Source organism: Leucopleurus acutus (assembly GCF_964270905.1).
Source record: "Leucopleurus acutus genome assembly, chromosome: 19".
Taxonomy (NCBI): domain Eukaryota; kingdom Metazoa; phylum Chordata; class Mammalia; order Artiodactyla; family Delphinidae; genus Leucopleurus; species Leucopleurus acutus.
Genome location: NC_139161.1, coordinates 59,553,550 through 59,573,887, shown reverse-complemented (window position 1 = coordinate 59,573,887; position 20,338 = coordinate 59,553,550). Strand labels below are relative to the sequence as shown.

General features: G+C 65.3%; 2 protein-coding genes across 3 annotated transcripts; one reads left to right on the top strand and one right to left on the bottom strand.

Annotated features, from left to right (window-relative positions):
• Window positions 1-94: 94 nt before the first annotated feature.
• On the bottom strand, window positions 95-12,607 carry FLII (FLII actin remodeling protein; the record flags this gene model as incomplete). The annotated part of the gene is made up of 30 exons (XM_082861640.1): window positions 95-472; window positions 554-619; window positions 712-817; window positions 909-1,015; window positions 1,091-1,219; window positions 1,303-1,363; window positions 1,447-1,601; window positions 1,709-1,931; window positions 2,013-2,152; window positions 2,229-2,417; window positions 2,662-2,853; window positions 2,942-3,046; window positions 3,525-3,696; window positions 3,808-3,891; window positions 4,104-4,178; window positions 4,295-4,377; window positions 5,077-5,256; window positions 5,413-5,625; window positions 5,761-5,897; window positions 6,076-6,223; window positions 6,569-6,653; window positions 7,447-7,604; window positions 7,694-7,869; window positions 8,182-8,285; window positions 8,423-8,584; window positions 8,668-8,753; window positions 9,081-9,161; window positions 10,486-10,557; window positions 10,864-10,974; window positions 12,545-12,607. The coding sequence occupies 30 exons, from the start codon at window positions 12,605-12,607 to the stop codon at window positions 338-340; spliced, it is 3,798 nt and encodes a 1,265-aa protein (XP_082717766.1). The 3' UTR covers window positions 95-337.
• Window positions 12,608-13,394: 787 nt separating this feature from the next.
• MIEF2 (mitochondrial elongation factor 2) lies at window positions 13,395-17,739 on the top strand. 2 transcript variants are annotated; one of them, XM_082861281.1, is made up of 4 exons: window positions 13,395-13,483; window positions 15,063-15,220; window positions 15,384-15,564; window positions 16,001-17,739. In XM_082861281.1, exons 2-4 carry the CDS (start codon window positions 15,074-15,076, stop codon window positions 17,053-17,055), a joined length of 1,383 nt encoding a protein of 460 aa, XP_082717407.1. In that variant the 5' UTR covers window positions 13,395-13,483; window positions 15,063-15,073; the 3' UTR covers window positions 17,056-17,739. The 2 variants fall into 2 exon arrangements, with proteins under 2 accessions (XP_082717407.1, XP_082717406.1); XM_082861280.1 differs by lacking the exon at window positions 13,395-13,483 and adding an exon at window positions 14,576-14,650.
• The last annotated feature ends 2,599 nt before the right edge of the window (window positions 17,740-20,338 follow it).

The window sequence follows — 20,338 nt, the reverse complement described above, 5'->3', positions numbered from 1 at the left end:
GTTTCCTTGTAGATTGTACCCTGGGTTTTTTTTTCCTGTCATTTTGTTAAAATTAGCAATTTTAATATTAAAAATACTGATTTTTAATATTGAAAATAAAAGCATTTAATATCTCTTAAAGGGCAACCACACCTGCTTTTATCCCTGGCAGAAGAAGGGGCATCACACGTGAGCTCACGGTGGAGATCCACTTGCCCAGGCCCCTGGGGGCACTGGTCAGGGTTACTCCCGTCGCTGCTGCTGGGGACTGTGGCACTGGGTCAGGTGGAGGACAGACAGGCCCTTTCTCTCCCTCCGCAGAGCCTGTGGTGGCCAGCAGGGCAGGCAGGCAGCGGCCCTAGGCCAGGGCTGGGCGGAAGGTGCTCCAGGCGTGGAAGCAGCGGGTGAAGGCGTGCTGCTCGTTGCCCTTGCGCACCAGGCGCAGGCGGCGGGGACGCTCGTGCTCCTTGGAGCGCAGGTGCTGGATGTACACCTGGCGGGCGGGACGGGTGAGTGCGCACCTGCAGCCTCAGCCCCTCCCCCCAGGCCCAGCCTCGGCCCCTCCCCCACTCACCTGGCAGGCCTTCAGGCTCAGCTTGATCTCCACCTGGCTTGTCTGCGTCCCCACCCACATGTAGACCTGTGGGGACAGCGGGAGAGGTGGCCGCCCGGCCTCAGAATTCCCATCCGGGGACGGCAGGGCTCCCCGGGGCAGGGCCGAGGGGCTCTCACCTCTTGGCCGTTGTCCAAGAGCATGATGTCATCATCTGCCAAGTCGTCCTGGCAGAAGTCAGAGCACTTCTCGGTCACCGCGAAGTAGCCCTTCTCGTTGGAGCACCTGAGGTCAAAGGTCACGGGGAGGCTGAGGGTCACGGCAGCGGGGCCGGGACTGAGGGGGACACGGGGGGCTGGGGCGGGGCTGTCCTCACCGGAAGAGCCGCGTGTGCTTCATGTACTCGGCGTCGTCGTCGTAGGGCTTCTGTGCCCCGATGCCCACCCAGAAGAAGTTCTCAGGCTCCCCGCCCTCATTGATGACCTGGGGGAAAGGTCGGTCAGCGCGGGCCCGGCAGCCCACCCCCAGCCACCCAGTGTGCGCCACCACCCCGCTCACCTGCTTGCTGTAGGAGGCCTCAAACATGCTATTCAGGATGTCCTCCGCCAGCTTGGCCTCGTCGGGGTCCGACCCCCGGCCCACCCACGCGTACACGATGCCCTGGTTGTCCTCGCTCTCGAAGGGAACCTGGGTGTGCGGGGGCCCAGGTCACGCCCCGCCCCCAGCCCCGCCCCGCCCGCAGCCCCGCCCCCCGCCGCGCCAGGCCCCACCTTGAGGATGAAGCAGAACTCGGAGTTGAGGAGGCCAGAGTCGGTGCTGATCTGGATGCACCTGGGGGAGGGCAGGGGTCAGCAAGGAGCCCAGGCGGGACACGGCCCGCCGGCCGCCCGCGCCCGCTCCCCGCGGCCAGGCACCGGGTGCAGAGGGCGCTGCCGTTGGTGCGGATCTGGTACAGGCTTGGCTGCAGAGCTCCCTGGGCCGCCTTCCTCTTGCCCCGGTGGATGATAAACTTTCTCTTGAAATGGGACAGAAACTTGGGGTTCTCCTGCTGCTGTGTCATGCGCACCACCTGGGGGCACAGAAGCCGTCAGGGGCAGCTCCCTGGGGGGGCAAGGCTCCCCTGGGTGAGTCCCAGGGACAACCCCTCCCCGTGTTCTGGGGGTGCGGCCGGCACACCTCCAGTTTGCCGGGGAAGAGGCTCTCAAACTTCTTCTGCAGGCTGAAGGTGAACGTCAGCCAGCCCATGTTGGAAGCCTCGCGGCCCTGCCAGAAGTACACTATGCACTGGAAGTCCTCCTCGGGCTGCTTCTCCTCCGCCTCGGCCGCCACCTCCTCTCCCTCGTCCTCAGCCCCCGCCTTCTTCTCCTCCTCCTCCTCATACTCCACGGGGACCCAGTACCTGTGGGGCCAGAGGGCAGTGGTCAGGGCTGAGCCCCCAGCACCGGGGGGGTGGGGCGTGAGGGGCACGCGGGGGAGGCACCTGCAGAGGAAGACGTAGCAGTCCTGCGTGTAGAAGTGGCCAAACTCCTCCTCGGGCAGCCGCGCGAACTTCTTCCCCTCGAGCACGAAGCCCTCCATGCCGTCCAGGTCCTCGTTCCACTCCTCCATCAGCTGCTCCGCCTGCGTGCGACGCCACCCGTCATGGTGGGACAGCCCAGCCCAGCCAGCCCGCCCTGCGCCCCAGCCCCGTGCCTACCTCCGCCAGAGGCATGCGCGGCTGCCGCGGCAGGAAAAGCGAAGTGAGGTCGGCCTTCATCTGATCTTTCTTCTCGGCGTCACGCTTCACCTTCCCCGCGAGCCCCGGGCCCTGCAGCACAGCCTCTGCATTGCGCGTGTAGTCCACAGTCAACACATCGTCCCAGTTCTTGAACTTGGCCTTGAACACCTGAGAAGGCACAGCTGGAGTGGGAGACAGAGGAGGCGGGGCCTGGGGAAGCAGGGTGGGGCCTAGGAATTGGGAGAGGTGTGGCCTAGCAACCTAGGGGGACTAGGAGTGGGGTGGGGGCGGGGCATGGGCGGGGCCCGGGAAGCTGTGGAGCTTGGTAACCAACCGGTCCACAGAGGGTCAGGGCAAGAACGCGCCCGCGGGATCTCGGGGAGGCGGCCTCCGGGGGCACCGCATCGCACACCTGCGCCTCTGTGCCCTCCAGGCTGCGGCTGACCGCGGCATGGCGCGGCCGGTGCAGCATCCCGCACAGCTCCTGGCCCAGCTTGAGGGCGGCAGCGCGCACCAGGCGCGGGGACTTGCGGCCGAGCCAGATGAACACGTCAGACCAACAGTCCAGGATGTACACGCAGCGCGTGTCCAGCAGGCTCTGCAGCTGCGGGGCCCCGGAGGCTGGAGGTCAAGACCAGGGCCACCAGCAAGAAGGGATCCAGCCCCCACGCCCTCCTCCCCGTGCGTCTCACCAGCCGCATCCCAGGCATCAGTTCCACCCTGGGCCGTATCTTATGTTCCACAGAGAGCTTGTAGTTGATCTGCGGCAGCTCCAGGTAGCCCAGACCCAGGCCCACCTGGCAGGAGCAAGAGGTGGGCTTAACCAGGCTGGGTCTGGGGAACACAAGCCTCGGCCACAACAGCCCCTGCTTCAGGCTGGCCCCTGCGCTCAGGTCCACAGCCTGCTCCTCTCCGGGCCGGCTTCCTCCCTCCACCCCAAGATGCTTTCTAGAACACCCTATCAGTGGAAGAAGGACTGGTAGACGGTGCCTTCCCTACCCGCCCTCTCCAGGTCCTTATGAGTTTCTCTAACCTGTCCGCTTTCCGCCCACAACACCTACAGCACGAAGGCCAGGCACCCATGTGCTTCTTGGCCTCCCTCTCCAGCCCTGCCTTCCCGGAAGCACAGAGCCCAACACCGGTGCCCCCGGCCCCACTCAGAGCCTGCCTCAGACCTGTGCTGAGCTACTCCTTGCCCAGAAGGTGGCACCCTCTCCCCACCGAGGTCCCGAAGGAGGCCAGTGCAGTCAGGCCAGCCCCGCGCCCCCGGTTCACCTTATACAGCTTGGGCTGGGGCGGCCAGAAGTCGTCCGGCACGTGCTGCTTGATCTCGGAGGGCTCCCCGCCCAGCGCCTCCCAGAACTCCGGGGGCTCCTGGCCTTGTGCCAGCAGCGAGATCTCCGCCTTCCCTTTGCGTTCGTTCTTGTTAATTTTCTCTGCAAAGAGCCTGAGGGCGGGTGTGAAGCCTTAGTGATGAAGCCCACGCCTCCTCCCTGGGTGACAGTTTTCCTCTGCACGGTACACCCCAGCACATCTGGGCAGGTCACAGTCCTCTTACCTGGCCTTGGTGGTGCCGCTCAGCGTGGCCTGGGCCCCCCGCCACACGTAGATGTCCAGCCCTTGGTCCAGCAGGAAAACAAACCTGGACAGGAGGAGTGGGAGGGGCTGCCACTGGCCACGGCAACGACCGCCCCCATGCCCCTGACCCCGCCCCAAATCCCTCCTTGCACGACCTCCTGCCAAGCTCTGCAGGACACGGGCTGGAAGGCCTCTCTGTCTAGAGCCAAGCCCTGCCCCCCACCGGTGGGGAGAAGGTTCGGGGTGAAGCACCCCACCTCACGTCATGGGGCTTACCTTGGGTCCAGGGAGGCCCCCTTAAGAGGCACGGGCTCCAACTTGAGGTTCTTTTTCCCATACACACGGTACATCCTGGGGGCCAGAGCAAGAGTGGCTTGGCAGGGGCACCAAGGGGCAGATCTACCCCAATACCCTCCCCCCATCCTGTCCAGCTGAGTCCAGGTCACTGCCGCCCACACGCCCCTCACCTGGTTACGTAGTGCGTGTCCTCCACAGTGTAGAAGCCACTGGCTGTTCCACCCTCGATGTAGGAAATGTCGTTGTCAAATACCTGCGTGTGGGGCGTGTGGACTTTCACTGAGCTGGCCCCCCGACCCCACCCAACACCACCTGTCAGGAGGGGCGGACTTGCGTGTAGCCGAGTCAGATGCTGTGAATCCACGATGATGTTAAAGATACAAGATCTGTGTCTACAGACGTAAACGCACACGGGGTGGTACGACGTACATAACCATGAACGCGTCTGCTCGTGTCCGGACACAGCATGCTTAGATACGCGCGTATCAGGGGACAGGACCGGGCGAGTTTATGGAAGGCGGCAAACTCAGGTGGAAGTGCCCAAAATCTCGTCTCGTGTAGGTACCTACATGTAACCAGCTGGCAGGTAGGCCGCCGCCTGTCACTAACCCAGCTCCCTGGACTCTGGCCCTGCCCCTGGCCCCGCCTCCTTCGTGGCCGGCCGGTGGGCCACCCTCTGGCAGCTTGTAGTCCCAGCTCCTCATCCCTCCTGGTCTCCTGCACCGCCACCAACCCAGTTTCCAGCTCCCAAACTAGCCTGGTCTCCTTACCCTCACCTGAGCCAGGACTTGCCTCCACTGACCCAGGCTCCCAACTGGTGGCCTCACCTCACTTCCCTGACCTCAGTCCATCCGTCCCCGCCGTCTGCCATCGCGGGGCTCAGCGCCTGATACGGTTCAGTCAGCCCCGCCCACCGGCCGTCGGCTCCGGCCCCGCCCCTGCCCCTCCGCACCTGCAGGAACTCGTCGCTCTCCTCGCCCATCTCCTCGCGCACGGTGCGGCACTCGGCGCCCAGGTAGTTGCGCAGGTTGACGGCGTGGATGGCAGAGCACGCCTTCTTGTCAAGTGTGGCCTCCCCGCCGATCCAGTAGTAGATCTCCCAGTTCAGAGACCCGCTGTCATCCAGAAAGGTCTGAAGGCCAGGGCAGTGGCTGGGTCAGCCCCCACCAGGCTTCTGCTGGGCAGCCTCCCGGGCAGAGACCTCGCCGCCCACCCTCCCCCGGAACACGGCTGGAAGCGGGCGGTTCTGAGCCGTCCAGGTCGGGCCTCGCAGCCCCCTGCCCCGCACCTTGAGCACAATGTAGCAGTCGGCCTCGTAGAACCTGCCGTGGAGGGCTTCCCCCACCAGCACAGGCACGAAGTTCTCCATCTGCCAGATGGTCAGGCCAGGCAGCTGGCCCACGTCCTCCGTGAAGAACTCGGAGTAGTCGAGGCGCGGCTTCTCCAGGCCCTGGTCCCAGCGCCGCACCTTGCCCCCAGGTGCTCCAGAGTCCATGCTCTCCTGGGATCACAGGCACGACGCTGGCTTGACTGCGCAGCCGCTCGCGCTGGCCCGCCTGCGACCCAGCTCAGGGCCCCCTCTCCCGCTGGGCCTGGCTGCACTGCTGAGCAGAGCCTGAGCCCCGGACCGGCTTACCTCCTGCTTCTTGTTCTTCTCCTGGGCCACGTCCGACATGCCCTTCAGCACCTGCTTGGCCTGGTCATCCTGGGCCGAGTCCTTGCGCCTCCGCAGCCGCATCTTGCGAGCCAGGGGGTCCTTGGGCCCACTCCCTGCTGAGGGGAGGGGTACACAGCTGACCTGGCTGCCCCCTACCCCGCCTGGGGCGTCCAGCCAACCAGGGGCCAACCCCACGCCCCGCATCCAGAAAGCGTGTCCCACCCAATTTACAGATGGGTAAGCTGAGGCCCAGGGAGGAGCCCCCACTGCCAGGCCAGACCTTCCCCTGCTCACCAGCCGCCGCCGCGGCCACCGTGGCAGGGGAGGCTCCCGCCAGCCGCAGCTGGTTCTGCAGCGAGAAGTCAATGTTGTACCACTCGGCGGTGCGGTCAGCGGGCTTGGGGGGCATGACCAGGCTGGGGTTCTCCCGCACGTCCAGGACCTGCCTCGTGGGGCAAGCGGAACCGGCGCTGAGCCCGAGTTCTACCTCACGGCCACCCCAAAGCCCTTCTCTTTGCAACCCCCGGGGCCAAAGGGCTCAGGTTCTCATCCTGCAGCCACCCTCATGGGCTTGGGCTTTCCCGTCTGTGAAGTGTGACCTCGCAGACTGACTGGTTATGAGGCTTAAGTGATGCTGTCGAGCGTGATGTGGACGCAGGACGTGGGTCACCCCCTCCTCACCCTGGCACCAGCCACCCCTCCAGGAGCCCTTTGCTCAGTCTTCTCTGGGCGTCTGTCCGCACCTCTCCCGTTCCTCCCTCCCCCCAGTACCAGCTGCCTGCCCAACCTCGATCTCTGTCAGGAAGTGGATGGCCTCCGGGAGGGTCACCAGGCGATTCTTGTTCAGGACCAGCTTCCTCAGCTTCGTGCACCTGTGACGACATAGCTGGGCCTCAGGGGGGTGACAGACGGGGAGCCGGGGGCCTTCCAATCCTGGGTTGGGGAGGCAAGTAGGGCCAGAGAGACGAAGCAGCCCAGCTAGTTAGGAAACTAGCCAACTTGAAGGTGCCGGCAAACACGGGAGGGGCCGGAGTCTCCTCACGGCTAAGTGACCAGGAGAGTCTTTCTGCAGCTTCTACAGGGCAGCACCTTCCAAAGGGGCCTTCCGAGAACTAAAGACCCCTGGGTGTGAACAAGAGGGCATCAAAAAACACGTTCTGGGGCTTCCCTGGTGGCGCAGTGGTTGAGAGTCCGCCTGCCAATGCAGGCGACGCGGGTTCGTGCCCCGGTCCGAGAAGATCCCACATGCCGCGGAGCGGCTGGGCCCGTGAGCCATGGCTGCTGAGCCTGCGCGTCCGGAGCCTGTGCTCCGCAACGGGAGAGGCCACAACAGTGAGGGGCCCGCGTAACGCAAAACAAACAAAGAAAAAAAACCAACACATTCTGCCCTCAAATTAACCCAGAAGCTGCCGAAGGTCCCTCGTCCTCAGTGCCGGGGACAATGCTGGTGGGCGCTGTGGCCTCTTGGAGGGGACGGAAGCAGCACTGTGTCCCAAATGCAGGTGGCGGTGGAGCCCTTCTGGCCTCATCCCTATCGCATCCCCCCAGAGGCTGCTCTGGGGGCTGCACCCGCAAGGCCAACGCAAGCCCTCCCGTCTCCCACGCCGCACGAAGCCCACGGGGGCAGGTGGGGGGCCGCGTGCCCCGCCCAGCCCCGCCCGGCACCTGCAGAGGCTCTCGGGGATCAGCTCCAGGCTGTTGTCGGCAGCCGCGAACTCCTCCAGGCTGGACAGCTTGCCAATGCCGGAAGGCAGCCCGTCAAAGTCCAGCTTGTTGGAGTTCAGGTACAGCCTCTTCAGCTTGGCCAGCTTGCAGATGGCCGACTAGAAGTGGCAGGGGCAGGGGCAGGGGCGGGTCAGGGGCGGGTGCGGGGCGGCCGGCAGCCTCCCGCCCTCCCGGGGCCCCAACGCACGGGCAGTGAGGTCAGCTGGTTGCGGGACAGGTTCAAGGTCTCCACGTGCACCCACTGGTCGATGCAGAGGGACAACTCCGTGATCTGGTTGCTGCTGAGGTTCAGGCGCCGCAGGCTAGGGAGGGTGTACAGGCACTCGGGCACCCGCGTCAGGTCGTTGCAGGACAGGTCCACATCTGGGCGTGGGGTGGGCGCGTCAGTCGGGGCCCCTGCGGTGGGCTCCAGGGGCGGCAGGCCTGTGTGAACCCCGGCTCCCCTTCCTGGCTCTGTGGCCTCAGGTACAAAGCCTCATCTCCTGGTTTCTCAGAGAAGGGGGTCTACGCACAAAGCCTACGCGTAACTTGGTGTCACTCCCAGTCATCACGGTGACAACGGGAGGAGATGTGACAGAACCGCACCCCCTTCTCCCTAGAGATGCTCACTGAAGCAGGGTACCATCCCCTCCTGTGACGAAGTGAGGGGCTGAGGGGTCCCCAGGGACTGCCAACCTGCGAGGTGGCTCAGGCCCTCCAGGCTGGTGGGCAGGTTGCCCTGGGTGCGCTGTGTGCTCCTCAGGTGCAAGGTCTGCAGGGCCGTCATGGCCGGGAGCTGCCTGTGGGGAGACGCGGCGTTCAGGCCGGGGGCTGGGGCTCGGGGCTGAGCGGGCCCGCAGCACGAGGCCGACGGTGGCCGGGACGCGACCCCCAGCAACGCTGGGGCCCTGGCGGGGAGGGCCAGGTGGGCGCCCACCGGAGCTGGGCGTGCAGCAGCGGGTTCCCATTGAGCACGAGCGTCTGCAGGTGCACAAGGCGGCGCATCTGGGGGGGCAGGCTCTCCAGGCGGTTCTCGCTGAGGTCCAGGAACAGCAGGTCGGTGAGGCTGATGAAGAGCTGGCTGGGGACGGCGTCGATGCTGTGGGCGGAGGGCTGCCGGGTCAGGGCCGCACTCCCACCTCCAGGACCGGCCCCGCACCGCCCAGCCCGCCCGCTACGCACCTGTTGTGGCTGAGGTTCAGCACCAGCATGTTCTTGGCGTTCTCCAGCTCGCGAGGGCACTCCGTCAGCTGGTTGTAGCTCAAGTCCTGGGCGGAGGGGCGAGGCCGGGTCAGGGGCGTCAGGGCTGGTCCCACCCTGCCAGGCCTCCGCCGGGCTCGAGGGTCAGGACAGGCACTGAGAGGGGAGCAGAGGAGGGGGCTTCAGGGCAGAGAGAGACAGTGCGACCCTGGGCGGAAGGAGGCCTAGGTTAGGGATCTGACTCCATAAGCGACCTTGGGCAAGGCACCGCCCCCTATAAATCTCAGGTGTCTGTGTCTGTAGAACAGGATCACCACGGCCCCAGGGTCCAGCGTAGTGGGTGGGCACTGAATGGTGGGGCTGGCACAAGGGCCAGGTGGCAGATAACCACTGACCAGAACCGAGAGGTCATCCAACTTGAAGATATCATCGGGGACTCCGGAATTCTTCAGGCTGTTGGCTCGAGCCACGATGGCCTGGGGATACACCATGAGAGTCTGTGACTCCTAGCTTCCACCCCCCAGGAGAAACAGGGATCGGGGGGGACACCACCTCCAGAAGTCCACCAAGGCCAGGTCTGAGTGCTCTCCCACTCTGGCTTTTGCTCATAATCTACTTGGCAAGCCTTTTCTAGACTACCAATGAGCTCCTATTTATACCTCAAAACCCAACTCAAATGTACCCCAGAGCCCAGCACACGAAATCTCAGGGAACCTTTCCTGATGGAATAATTCCTCTTTCTCCCAACCCCAAAGGGCCAGACAGGGATAGAGCTCTGAGTCAGAGCTTCTAGTACAGAAGAAGGTCGAACCAAAGACAGGTCAGGGCTTCCCTGGTCGTGCAGTGGTTGAGAGTCCGCCTGCCGATGCAGGGGACGCGGGTTTGTGCCCCCCGGTCCGGGAAGATCCCACGTGCCGCGGAGCGGCTGGGCCCGTGAGCCGTGGCCGCTGGGCCTGCGCGTCCAGAGCCTGTGCTCCGCAACGGGAGAGGCCACAACAGTGAGAGGCCCACGTACCGCAAAAAAAAAAAAAGGTCAGAGCGCAGACTCAAAGCAAGTCTGTTTTCTCTCCCCTTAGGGCTGAAACTTGCTCACGCTTCCAAAGTGCAGGAAGTTAGTGCAGGATGGCTGGTGGGGAGGGGACAGGCCAGGTGATGGCAGCATGACTGCAAGTGACAAAAACGCTAACAAGAGCCACCGCTGCTGCTCCCTCAGCCCCAGCGTCTGTGTGGCGCCACCGTGTTGCTTCACGGCGGTCACTGCTGGACCATCTCGGGAAGTGGAAGGAACTCGTCCAAGGTCATGCGGCCGGGAAGTGGCAGAGCTCAGATTTAAACTCGAGTCCAGACACTGTGCCCTTAACATCTCAGGGCTCCGACCTTGGATGGGAATAACCCTCGACGAGACCTGAGGGTCTGGGATGGGGGCTCCAAGGAGAGCAGAGGCCCAAGTGAACTGCCCCGCCCACCTGCCCTCCTGGACAAGCCCCGCCCTACCCCGGCTCTACCACTGCAGCTGTGCGACCTGCCTCCGTGGCCAAGTGTCCTCATCTGTGAACTTGGAGGAGGTGAAGATCACATAAGAAGTTCTCGTGAATCAGCTGGAACAGCGCTCAGCTGCTCACAACTGCTATAATACTTGTTACTCAAACGGGGCGGCATTTGGGGTTTTTCAGCGCTTCCCCCACAGTCACTCGACACGGCATTACCGCATGCTCTCCCCCCCCAGAGTGCGGGTGCAGAGAGGTGCTGGCCCAACCCTCAGGCCCCGGCCCGAGGTCTGCGGCCTTGGGTGGCACTCACCCGCAGCGATGGCAGGCTGGACAGCTCCCCGTGGAGCGTGGTCAGGTTGTTGTGACTCACCGACAGGTGCTCCTGGGCAGGGACGGGGAGAGGGGCTCAGCAGGGCGGTGGGGCATCCACGGAGCCCCCATCTGCCACCACAACGCTGCCCCATCCAGGGGGCCCTCAGCTACAGAGGCCCAGTCCATTTCTGCAACTTCCCTCCCTCACAGACCCAGACTCTTCTTGCACACCTCCCGGGATGGGGTGCTCACTCCCTCTCCACCAGTTTTGCTGCGGTCAACATCCTCCTCTGTGATGTCCGTGTTCTGTGCCGTTTCTCCCCACCTGGCCAGCCCCATCCACAGCGACCCTCCCTGCCTGCCCAGAGCCTCTTACCAGCTTCTGCAGGGCGGCCAACTCCTCCGGCAGGTAGCAGAGGCCAGTGCGGTTTAGCTTCAGCCATCGCAGACTAGTCATGGCCTTGACATTCTCAGGGAAGTAGCCACCCTGAGGAGTATGTCGTGGTAAGGCTGGTCTGGGACAGGGTACCCTTGTTCTACCGCCCAGTGGCCCCCACTGCCCACGGAAGCCTTTGAGAGCAACAGTCACCTCTCACTAGCTGTGTGACCCTGGACAAGTCACTCTGCCACTCTATGCCTCAATTTCCTCGCCCATAGAATAGCACTAATAAAACCCCCTGATGACAAAAGCGTCGTAAGGAACGACTAATAGTCAGGACGGCTGCTGATCTAGAATCTGTCTCTCTTGCTGTGTTCTCGGCCCCAAAAAACCTTATTCCAGGTGCCACCCGCACACCTAGCTGTGTGGTTACATCAGCCAAATGCCTCTGCCTGGCATCCAGGCCCTGCCTGTGCTCCCGCCCTGCCATCAGCATACGGCCACTAGTAGCAAGGTCGACTCCCCTTGTAAGGCCCCAGCGCCCCACCCTGCACAGGCACAGCCTTACTCGTTAGTTCATTCAGCCCTTTGTTCCCCATATTCAAACGCCCACCTCGGGAGCCCCCGCCCTTGTGGGCGGGAGCCTGGGCAGCAAGGGCCCTTCAGCGCCCCTGGCTGGCGTCCCCTTCCCCCTCCGGGCACATTCCCAGCAGGTGACTCAGACTCTCCCAGTCTGGAGAGGACACACGGGGACTCCAGATGAGCATGGTGGGGATGGGGGCAGAGAGAAGTGGCCACCTGTGCCTGGGGTCAAGTGCGCACACGTGGGTTAAACGCAGGAAGGCGGCCTGTCTCCTCGGCCCTGGCCCAACCCCCGACCCCAGCTACAGCTGGGGCCGCGGGACGCTGCCGACCCAGGCTCACGCTACACTGCCCCCAGCCTGAGCCTGCCCACACCCCACCCTGCAGCCTGGACCATCCTCCAGGAGCCAGGCCAACTCTCGGGGCCTCGTCTCTGGTCACCAGCCCTAACCCTGCCAGTCTCATTTTCGGGCCTCCAGAACCACTGTGCCCCCCCAGTCCCCCCACTGGCTGGAGGGCTGGGCTCGGGTTCCTGGTGGCCCGGGTCAATCAGTCCAGCAGCTGCTCAGACAACTGCTACCCAAGCCCTCGCCCAGCTGCTCGACACCAACCTCTCCACAGCAACTAACCCCTGCCTCCAGAGGACTAGTTTTAAGCCCCTTCACCGGACGAGAAAGCGAGGCTCGAGGAGGGGAAGTGACTTGCCCAAGGCCACACAAGATGGGGGTGGCAGGCGGGGGCAGGGCAGAGCCGGCGGCGCGGCCGTGAGTCAGGGCCCGGCTTGGGCGTGTGACGTCACAGGGGAGGGGAGGGAGGACTGGGGAGGCGGGAGCAAGAGCTCCGACCCAGGCCACCAGCTGGCCGGGCGGGGCCAGGCGCCAGGCAGGGGCCCGGTGGGGGTTCCCCACGCACCCCGAAGCGGCTCCGAGACCCCGCGTGCGCCCGCCCGGCCCGCCCTGGGTCTCCTTCCCGGGCGCCAGACAGAGACCTAGGGGTGTCGGTTCGGGGCGGGGCCCGGGCGAGCCCGTCCGCGGTCCCGGGCGCGTAGAAAGCGGATGGGCGGGTTGCGGGGCTCGTTCGCCGTCCCGAGGCTCACCTTGAAGTCGTTGCCGCTGAGATCTACGCCGCGCACGAACGGCAACACCCCGGTAGCCTCCATGGCGGCGCTCGGCTGCTGGGAGCGGGGAGCGGGATGCCGGCGGGGCGGGGCGCACGGGGCGGGGAGCGCGGAGCCGGCGGGGCGGGGAGCGCGCTGGCCCCACCTCTCAGTCCGCCGCTGCCCAGCCCTAAGTTCCGGACGCGCCCGGGGCCAGCTCTTGGGGCGCGGGGACTCGAAGAGTACGGCGCGCCTGTGCCCCGCAGGGCCTTCTCGGCCCGCGGCTCTGTCCTCTTAGCTGGCCGGCGCCCAGGACCCCGGTGGTTCGGGCCCAGGCTCGGGCGCGCGGGGGAAGCAGCAACAGGACGCCCGGGTCCTCGTTCCGAGCCTCGGGCCTCCTTCCGGGAGACGCTCGCTTGGGGGCAGCGCCCGCGCTCCTCGGCGTCCCCGCTCGGAGGCGACCCCCGGGTGCGCGGTTACGTGCCCGCTCGCCCCCCGAGGGAGGCGTCCCCGGGCCGGCACATGGCGGCCCCAGTAGGTGACAGGGCTAGTGTTCCCTTCACGGGAGAGGCGGCTGCGGACCACAGTGACCAAGGGCTCCGCTGGGTGCGTGCCCGGCGCGGAAAAGGCTCGCGTCTCTCCTAGCCGCGGCCGGGATCGCTGCCTTGCTTCTTTAAGACGGAGTGCGCCGGGGAGCTCCGCCCCGAGGAGCGCGCGGCCGCCATTGGCCGAAGCGGCCTCAGGGTGGCACGTGGGCGCGGACCTCGAGCGCTCCGATTGGAGCCGAGGCCTGCCCGTCTGCGAGCGCCGGGCTCTCGGCCGAACCCGGCCTCGGCGTTCGGCTCCTAGGTCCTCCACGTTCCATTCCTAGGCGGGCCCGTGGCGCGGCCCAAGCGGCCCCCTGCGTACCCCGGCCGGGGCGCCGAAGCAGCGACGCAGGTACGGCCGGGGCACGGGGCGTGGCCTCCGCCAGCCGCGCGGTCTCTGCCAGGAAAGGGGGCACCGGGGAAGAGCCGGGTCCGGGCAGAGGTCGAGTCGCGTCCTGGGTCCGTCCCGGCGTTCCCAGGGCCGCGGTGACCCTCGCGGCCGGGGCTTGGAGGAGGGGAGACCCGGCCTCGCCCTCTCCCCTTCCTGGTTGGGGTCTGCGCGACCCAGCTCAGGCAGGCAGGGTCTTTGAGCGCTTTACAGCTTGGAGGCGGGTGGCAGTACTGATCCCCGACGAGGAAACCGCCGCGGGGCCACGCTGGGTCACCCCCCCGGCCTTCTTGCCTATTTTTAGCTTGGGAGCGGGGTGGGGCGGGGTGCGGGGCTGCCGGCCCCACCTGGCAACCGAGCCCGGGCACCCGCCGCGAGCAGGGCAACAGAAGTCCTTGGGGTTGAGTTGGTTCTGAGCTCAGGGTCATCTGTTCGGGCGTCCTCAGCGAGACAGTCCTTTTTGGCCATCTGATTGGTTCCCTGGGCTTGTCCCCTGGTCACACCTCCTCAGTGCTTGGGACCTGAGGGCAGGTCCCCTGTAAGAATCTGAAGCTGGGGCTTAGCGCACTGGCCTGGCAGAGGTACCTGCCTTCCCAGCCCCACACTGGGGCTCCTCACGTTGGACCTTTCCTCACCCCACCTGCTCCATCTTACAGATGAGCGAACCTCATCTGGGGCATTCCGGCCCTCAGCTTACCTTGTTGCCTGGGCTCCCAGCAGCCGAGGTCGGCTTCCCACCCACCATTGTCCCAAGTACGAGAGGCAAGAGGCCCCTGTCCAGGGCACTGGGCGAGCCCTGTTTGTGGTCTTGAGTTACCCTGCTGCAGCGGGGCCTTCAACACTGTCTGGCAATACATGTTGACAGGAAGCTCCTGCCCCCAGGGCAGCCTGGGCCATCTCACTTGTCCTGCTCTCTGACCTGGTAGCATTGTCTCTGGGCTCTGCCTTGCTGAGATTTGGGGGGCAACTGGCCCCCTGAGCTTCACTGAGGTCCCCCCAAAGGCCTGAGTGGCTGTCCGGGGCAGGCTGCCTGGGACCTCAAGCCGTGGTCTTCTCTGGGCCTTGGTTTCCTGCAGTGCCAGCCCTGGTTAGGAACCAAGATGAGGCCGCTCCTAGGACCTGGCCATAGGGGTGGGTAAGAGTCCAGAGGTTTTGTGGGTCTGAGTCCCCAGCACTCGCTGTGTGGGCCAGCAGCCCATTTCCTTGTAGAATGGGGGTGGTGTCGATAAGATCCACCTCATGGTCTTTCGCGACGTCGGGGGGCCTGGAGGGTGGGATGGGGGAGATCGTCCCCTTCCTCTGACCTGCCGTGGGCCTTGGGGCCTTGGGGCCTTGAGCCCCCCTGTCTGGGGGGGGGGTTGTTTGCAGCTGCCAGTCTCCTCCCAAGAAACTCTGCAAGTGGCCCCTTTCTCCTCAGAAATTCTCAGGAAGGCCCCTTGAGGGCTCGCCTCAGTGATGCCAGCGTGATGGCAGCCAGAGCACCTGCCCTGCTGCCAGGCTGGCCCCCTCGCTGAGCAGTCCCCGCACCCTGGCTCCCTCACAGGCACGCTGACCATGGCGGAGTTCTCCCAGAATCGGGGAAGGCGGCGTGACGGCGAGGTGCTGGGCGGTGCTGTGGACTTCCTTCTGGCCAACGCGCGCCTGGTTCTGGGGGTGGGCGGAGCTGCTGTGCTGGGCATTGCCACCCTGGCTGTGAAGCGGGTAAGGCTGGGCTGGCCCGGTGACCCCGGGGCTCCCAGAGCGGGGCGGCGATGGTGGGACTGCCCGAGGCCGCACCTGCCTCTACCCCACCAGCCTGGCTTTGTCCTCGGCTCTGCCGTTCCTGCCCGGGCTTCAGCTGTCTCATCTGTCACTCTGCCTGCAGCTCATCGACAGGGCCACCAGCCCTCGGGATGAGGATGACGCCAAGCGGGACTCCACGTGCCTGGAGGACAGCTGGCAGGAGCTGAGCCTGCTCAAGGCCACACCACGCCTCCAGCCCCAGCCGCGGCCCGCAGCCCTCAGCCAGCCCGTGCCACCCCCGGCCCCCTCACCCTCAGCCCCAGGTGAGTGGCACCCCTTCCTGTCTGACCTGGGTGGGTCCCCTTTTGGTGGTCAGGTTCAGGAGATGCAGCCAGGCCCTGCCCCTGACTGACCGTGTGACCCATTTGGGTCCCTCTTCCCCCAGGGCCACGGGCTCCCTGAGTGTTCAGTGACGCATTTGTCTGTCCTTCCCCCTCCTGGGTGGTGCCGAGGCTCCAGCCACCAGAACGCGTGGACCGTGCGGGGTGGCACTGGAGCAAGGTGGCAGCATTAGGACGGCGGGGCCCTCAGGCGGGGGCCAGTTTCCCACCCTGCGTGGAGCCGTCTTGGCCTCAGGGCGTAGGACGCTGAGAACCCGTCATCAAGTACTCGCTGTGCGTGAGGACCTGAGCCTGGTGCTTTCTCAGGTGGTCACGTTACAGCGCCTCTGACACGACCCCCCGCCCCTTCACTCCACAGAGGGGTCCGCAGACGCAGATCCCCCGACGTCGCCTCAGCCCTGCTCCCCAGCGCCGTCGGTGTGCCTGACGTTCCAGGAGAAGCTGCTGGCGTTCGAGCGGGACCATGTGACCATGCCGGTGGCCCACGTGGCTCTGGCCAAGCAACTGGCCGGCGACATTGCCCTGGAGCTGCAGGCCTACCTGCGGAACAAGTTCCCAGAACTGCCCTTCGGGGCACTCGTGCCTGGCGGGCCGCTCTACGACGGGCTGCAGGCGGGGGCCGCCGACCCCGTGCGTCTCCTGGTGCCCCTGGTGCTGGAGCCTGGCCTGTGGAGCCTGGTGCCTGGTGTGGACACTGTAGCCCAGGACCCTCGCTGCTGGGCCGTGCGCAGGACTCAGCTGGAGTTCCACCCCCGCGGGAGCAGCCCCTGGGACCGCTTCCTGGTGGGCGGCTACCTCTCCCCCCGGGTCCTGCTGGAGCTGCTCCGCAAGGCCCTGACCGCCTCCGTCAACTGGCCAGCCATCGGCAGCCTCCTCGGGTGCCTGATCCGGCCGCGCGTGGCCTCGGAGGAACTGCTGCTCGAGGTGCAGCACGAGTGTCTGGAGCTCCCTGTGGCTGTGCTCCTGTCCACTGCCGGCGCCCAGGCCGGAGACCTCCTGCTGGCCTGGCCCCTGGAGGGGCTGGCCGGCAACCTCTGGCTGCAGGACTGGTACCCGGCAGAGGCCGCCCAGCTGCGGGCCCTGGATGAGCGCGACGCCGGGACCCGCCGGCGGCTGCTGCTGTTGCTCTGCGGCGTCTGTCGTGGCCACCCGGCGCTGGGGCGGCTGGGCCGCGGCCCCCTGACCCAGGTGGTTCTGCACCTGGGCGAGCAGGAAGCGGACTGGGCTGAGGAGGCCCTGGCGGAGCACTTCCTGCAGGCCCTGGAGTTGCTCGTCGGCAGCCTGGAGCGGGCCAGCCTGCCCTGCCACTTCAGCCGTGGCGTGAATCTCCTGGACGGCCTGCGGGAAGAGGACATCGACGACATGGGCTGTGCGCTGTACTGGGGCCTGCAGGCCCCCGAGGGGCTGCTCTAGAGGCGCGGGCCCAGGCGGGCGCCTCCCTCCAGGGCGTCGAGAGCACCCTGCCCTTGCTTTCACCCCGAACGGGTCAGCGCGAGCTTGGGCGGCCCACACTCGCACTCACCCCTCGGCCTCAGGGCCGATCCCAGGGCCTCGGCCCGCGGTAGCCACAGTGAGTCCCGGGCAGGGGTAAGGTTGCCTCTGTTTTTCTGTCCCAAGGGTGAGTCACGCTTCCCTCGGGTGCAGGCTCCTCCAGGCTGCTGGTGCTGGGCGGTGGGCACGGCCTGTGGTCCCCCAGGAGCCGGAGTCGCCTGGCAACTCCGAGGGCCTGGAACCCTCGGGATGCAGCTTTTGGCTGGCTGACAGGCTGGCGTTTTCCATGCTGTGTGTCTGGTTTGCTCTCTAACGTGGGCCAGCGGGGGCTCACCTGGGGGAAGGCCCTTCTCCAGCTGGGGGAGCTGAGGGTGTGTGTGCTGCCCACCTGGCCCGGAGCTGAGGGTGTCCCCTGGCTGCTGCTGGGCCCAGCCCCCGCGGTGTTGGCACCAGCCGCACTCGCTGACTGCACTCCCCCTGAAGCTGGCTGGGTCGGGGGGGAGGATGTCTGCCTCCCCTCCCAGGTGTCTCTCCTCGCTCTGGTATCCTTTCTGCTGAAGCAAAGCTATGCCTCAAGAACTGTGAACTAGAATAAAAAGGAAAACTTCAAACGTCCACGGGACTCACGTTGGGCTCTTACATGCAGCCACTTGAGGTTCTGTAAAGTTGACCAGAGGAGCTTGGGATCAGCCTGGAGGCGATGGATTGAATTAGAAAAGTCGGTTACGTGGGGGGAGGATGTTACAGGATCCCCAGAGCGATGTCTTGCTTTAGTAACGGAACCAGCTGGCTAGGGTTTTGTTCCTTCTCCAAAGCCTGCCCCCTGGAGCCCACTGTGCTTTCCGGGACGGGCGGGGCTGCCAGACAGCCCTTCGGCCAGCACTGTCAGTGTGCAGAGAAACGTGGCCCCAGAAGTGGAGGGCAGGACCCCGCGTCTCGGTGTCCCCATAGGAGCCATGGCCATGGCTAACTTCCTGTCACCACACATGGCAGACGAGGCCGGAGAGGGCTTGGGGCCACGTGTGCTGGTGGTGAGGCCACCGCAGCTGTGCCAGGCCTGTGCTGCTTCTCCTTCCCATCCCGTGTGTGTCCCCCTTCCAACTGGGATTAGGGACAAGAAGTGGGGACAGGCTCGGAGGCCTCCCTTGGTCGAGGGCCAGCACAGGGGCCAGAGGAGGTGCTAGTGTGTACCTCTGGGTGCAGGGCCATGCCTCGTGGGTGTTCACACAGTCTCGGTCTCCGAGCACAGAGGGTCACAGGGCAGGAGACTGGCTCGCCCGAGGGCCGTTAGGTCACTTGACTCAGGAGCTCCCTGGCCTGAGTGCTCTCAGCGGTGAGCAGCTGTGACGGCAGCGGAGGGTCAGCAAGGGGGCAGGCTGGAGGCGGGGGCGGCCTCGGCCCCCTCCCCTATAAAACAGGGGTTCCAGAGTACCTGCTTCACAGGCAGCAGCGGGAGCGTTAACCCAGCACAAAGCGAGGCACCCCCGACCCAGAGGTCCTGGACACAAGGTCCAGCATCACTGAGCCCGAGCGCGCCAGGACTCCGCTGCAGGCCTGTGTCCAACCAAGGTTGGGGGTCTTGGGCGCCGATGGGTGAAGGGCTGGCCAGGCGTGGCTTGGGAGCAGTCGGGACGCGAGTGGGGTCAAGGCCCCTCTCAGACGACCCGACCCCATTCGCGGGCCCTCTGGCGGCCTCCTGCTTCAGGTAGGTCTCCGTTTCCCCTCATACCATGATTTCAGTAAGAAAAACCCAGAATTAACTAAAGAGGAGAAACGAGGTGCTCGGGGCGACGTCCCCTGTCCAAGGCCAGCATCTGGCACACGGTCGTGCTGGGGCCTCCACGGTGGCTGCTGCCCAGCTTCGCTCTCGCCCCTTTAATGAGGGCGGTTCTGGCCTGGGAGTTGCAGACCCTTCGGCTTAACTGGGCAGTCCTCGTCCCTGGCTTTACCAAGTGACCCGAAGCCAGGACCACGGTGGTGATTCCACCTGCCAGAGTGAACAGACGGCCGGTGCAGGTGGGAAGAGTAGCGCAAAAGGGCAAACAGACGCTGACCTACAGCTTCACCATCTACACCCGTTACAAGGCAGCTCAGCAACGAGTCATTCCGCGCACGAGACGCACCCTTTCTGGGTGAGCAGGAATGAGCAGGACCCCTCGGGACCACTGCGGCCAGTCCATCAACTGGGCACCACTCGTGCCCCAGAGCTGACCCAGCCAGTGGTATCAGGCCGCGCTATTACTAAGCAGAAAAAGCACTGATGAAAGTCTGCACAGGAACATTCTCGCTGAGGGCTGCAGGCGAGGCGGGCGCACTGTGCTCAGGTCCCCAGAGGTCTCGCCAAACCTCCTGGCGGTGTGGCAGTCAGCAAGCCAAGCCGGAAAACCACCCCCAAGGCCCGGGGGGCCCTGACGGGCGGGGCTGGAGCTGGACGGGAGAGGGAAGCTCTCGACCCTAATCCAGGGCCCCTGCCCCACCTCTGTCCTGTCCCCTCCAAGACAGTGGCCTTCAGCCTGGTTTAAGTCACGTGTGTCTGATGCATTTGCATTCTTTTGGTTTTGACCACGCTGCGCAGCATGTGGGATCTCAGCTCCCAGACCAGGGATGGAGCCCGCACCCCCTGCGTTGGAAGCAGAGTCTTAACCACTGCACCACCACGGAAGTCCCCGCGTTTGCATTTTAAAGTACATTTTTCTTTTGTAGTCAGAAAAAATAATCTTGTAAAAAACCCCAGAAACGTTACAGCTTGGTTGCACTTAGTTTACTGAGGACGGACGCTGAGGCTGTGGGGACAACACCCAAGGCCAGCGTGGGGCACCCGGGACGCTGCTCTGGGTCCTCTTGGCCCTGCCGCCCGTTTCCTGAGACGGCAGTTCAGCTCGCCGGGGCCTCAAGCTCACTTGCCTGTGTGACTTCACAGCGAAACTTTCCAGGCTGACCCCGCACCCCCGCCCAGCGTGAACGCTGCTGGTGTAGCAGGGACGGTGCACCCCTGCCCCCTGCGGAGCCGGCCCCTCCCGCCTGCAGGCTGAACGCGGACGCGGCATAGGACCCCCAAATCTGCAGTCCTGGAGGGAAAGGCGGCTGATCCACCCCAGGGGCAGTGGGTCCTCCACCCAGCGTCCTGAGAGGAAAACCCCCTCACAGCTTCCGTCACTGTAACCAGGACGACGGCAACCCTCACCCCCAGAGAGGCCACCAGGCT